Source organism: Apaloderma vittatum, unplaced genomic scaffold, assembly GCF_000703405.1.
Source record: "Apaloderma vittatum isolate BGI_N311 unplaced genomic scaffold, ASM70340v1 scaffold26517, whole genome shotgun sequence".
In the NCBI taxonomy this organism is placed as follows: domain Eukaryota; kingdom Metazoa; phylum Chordata; class Aves; order Trogoniformes; family Trogonidae; genus Apaloderma; species Apaloderma vittatum.
The window spans coordinates 2,217-2,472 of NW_009728221.1; the positions used below are offsets into that span (position 1 = coordinate 2,217).

Genomic DNA, 256 nt, shown 5'->3' on the forward strand with positions numbered 1-256 from the left:
CTGGGCCGGCTGCCGGCCATGGCCCGTGTCCTGCGCAACGTCTTCGTGGCTGAGAAGAAGCAGGCGCTGACCATGGAGGTGACTTGTGCCCGCATGGCCGAAAGCTACGACGCTCACATGGCACCCGGTAGGAAAGGGAGGGGAGGTCTCCTCGCCGGCGCGGGGTTTTCAGAACGAGCTGAGCTCTGACTCGGCGGCTGCCCCCGCTCCTTTTCGCAGGCGAGGTGGGGGAACACCTGCGCCCCTTTGCGGAGCT

General features: G+C 66.8%; 1 protein-coding gene across 1 annotated transcript in view; it reads left to right on the top strand.

Moving 5' to 3' along the window:
• Nucleotides 1-256, top strand: part of CDT1 (chromatin licensing and DNA replication factor 1) — a gene marked incomplete at its 5' end in the record, with an annotated part of 2,239 nt that overhangs the window by 1,844 nt on the left and 139 nt on the right. The window contains 2 exons of the mRNA XM_009874009.1: nucleotides 3-127; nucleotides 220-256. The exon at nucleotides 220-256 is cut by the window's right edge and continues 139 nt beyond it. Of these exons, the coding sequence (XP_009872311.1) occupies nucleotides 3-127; nucleotides 220-256 (162 nt within the window). The remainder of the gene's footprint in view (nucleotides 1-2; nucleotides 128-219) is intronic.